This window comes from Rhincodon typus, chromosome 41 (genome assembly GCF_021869965.1).
Source record: "Rhincodon typus isolate 14 chromosome 41, sRhiTyp1.1, whole genome shotgun sequence".
Classification (NCBI taxonomy): domain Eukaryota; kingdom Metazoa; phylum Chordata; class Chondrichthyes; order Orectolobiformes; family Rhincodontidae; genus Rhincodon; species Rhincodon typus.
The window spans coordinates 7,067,689-7,069,309 of record NC_063372.1 but is presented as its reverse complement, the minus strand read 5'-3'; the positions used below and the strand labels follow the sequence as shown (position 1 = coordinate 7,069,309).

Below are 1,621 nucleotides of genomic sequence, written 5' to 3'. Positions count from 1 at the left end.
GCAATTTTGGATCCAAATATGAATGTACGGTCACTCTCTGATGGGAGGGACAGAGATATCTTCAAAGCACCTTTAACTCCCAGATCATCATATATGGACCAAACGCCCATAGTACCTGCTCAGCGTTCTCAGGAACTACACCCTCAGTCTCAGGGTGTCTCACCACAGACTCAAACAGATTTGTACAGGCAATCTCCTTCTACACCATTTTCTGATCCATATCATCAACCTCCTTTGACACCACGACCATCTTCTAGTGAAAGCTGCTCTCCACTACCTCCTAAATCTCTCCCTTCTGATTCTCTTCCCAGGGTCCCCATGAGTCCACAGTCTCAGTGCAGTTCACCATTGACACCTAGGCCACATTCCAATGAGACATTTTCTCAGTCTCCCATTGCTTCTAGATTCCAGTCACCAGATCCTTATTCTAGGCCATCTTCAAGATGTCCTTATGCTCAGCTTCACAAGCCACAGAGACCCCAAATGGTTGACACAGGTTTTAAATCCTCACCAGTGCCTCACGGGCAGCCACCTGGTACCATTCAGCATTCAGCAATGTTTTCTCAACACAGTGATAGCTTAAAATCAGCTTATGTAATGCAGCCTCAATCTCCAAGGCCTCACTCTTTTGATGCATGTTCCAAGACGTTTACCAGTGCTCAGCCACAAAATCCTTTTCCATTCACTTCTTCACCAGGCGATATGGTGAAAGAAACCCATTCTCAGCAGTCAATATCTCAAATGCCGCGAGCAAATAATTTTCCACAGAGTCACCTGATGGGCAGCCAGCTCAATACAAATGATGCTCATTGTCCTCCGCTCAATGCCAGTAATCAGTCAGGACTTCCAGATACAGTATCTATCACAAGAGATGAAACTTTCACCAACATGCCTTTACGGCCATCTTTGATCAAGCAAGATACACTACCTTTGCAGCAAGATTGTTCGTACCAAACTGCAAACAGCCGTTCAGTGACTGATCCATCCCCATCAGAGAGGAGCAGTGAGAGTTCCACACAGGTGCATCCTCCAGCATCTCCCAGCAGAGATTTGCATGAGCTTCCATTTAACAGGGGCGCACAAGCTGGAAATCTCAGTCAGACAGAGCTGGAGAAACAGAGACAGGTTAGAATCTGTAATATTCCGTGAAACAAACTCTTGCCAACTGTTGTTATTTTAAGTTAGAATTATCACACTTGATTATGGTTGATCGTTGCAGTCACAGGCCACTGGGAAGCAAGAAAAAAATGTAACATTTTTAGTGTCAGTTGTGGCTAAATGGGTGTGATTCTTTGCTGTTCCATGCTAGAAGATCGTGTTCATGTCACACCCCAGACAATTGTTGCACCACCTGAGTTGTATTTTATTTGAAAATGTTAAATGTTAAAGATCTTGTGACACTGCTTTAAAAAATAGACAAATGCTCCTCCGTGTTCTTATCAGCAGTTACCTCTCAATCACTCGGGGCCAGGACTGTCTTTGTTTTTGTTGCGTGGGGGGGAGTGGCGGTGGGGAAGGGGTGTGAGGACTGAGGTGTGGGAAATGGAAGAGATGCGGGCAAGGGCGTTTTCAACCACTGTGGCGGGGGGAATTGCGGTCCACAATCCCCATAAGCCCCCCC

General features: G+C 45.9%; 1 protein-coding gene across 1 annotated transcript in view; it reads left to right on the top strand.

Moving 5' to 3' along the window:
* Window positions 1-1,621, top strand: part of LOC109924474 (histone-lysine N-methyltransferase 2D-like) — a 143,392-nt gene that overhangs the window by 92,065 nt on the left and 49,706 nt on the right. The window contains 1 exon segment of the mRNA XM_048618858.1: window positions 1-1,125. This exon segment is cut by the window's left edge and continues 54 nt beyond it. Coding sequence (XP_048474815.1) covers window positions 1-1,125 — 1,125 coding nt within the window.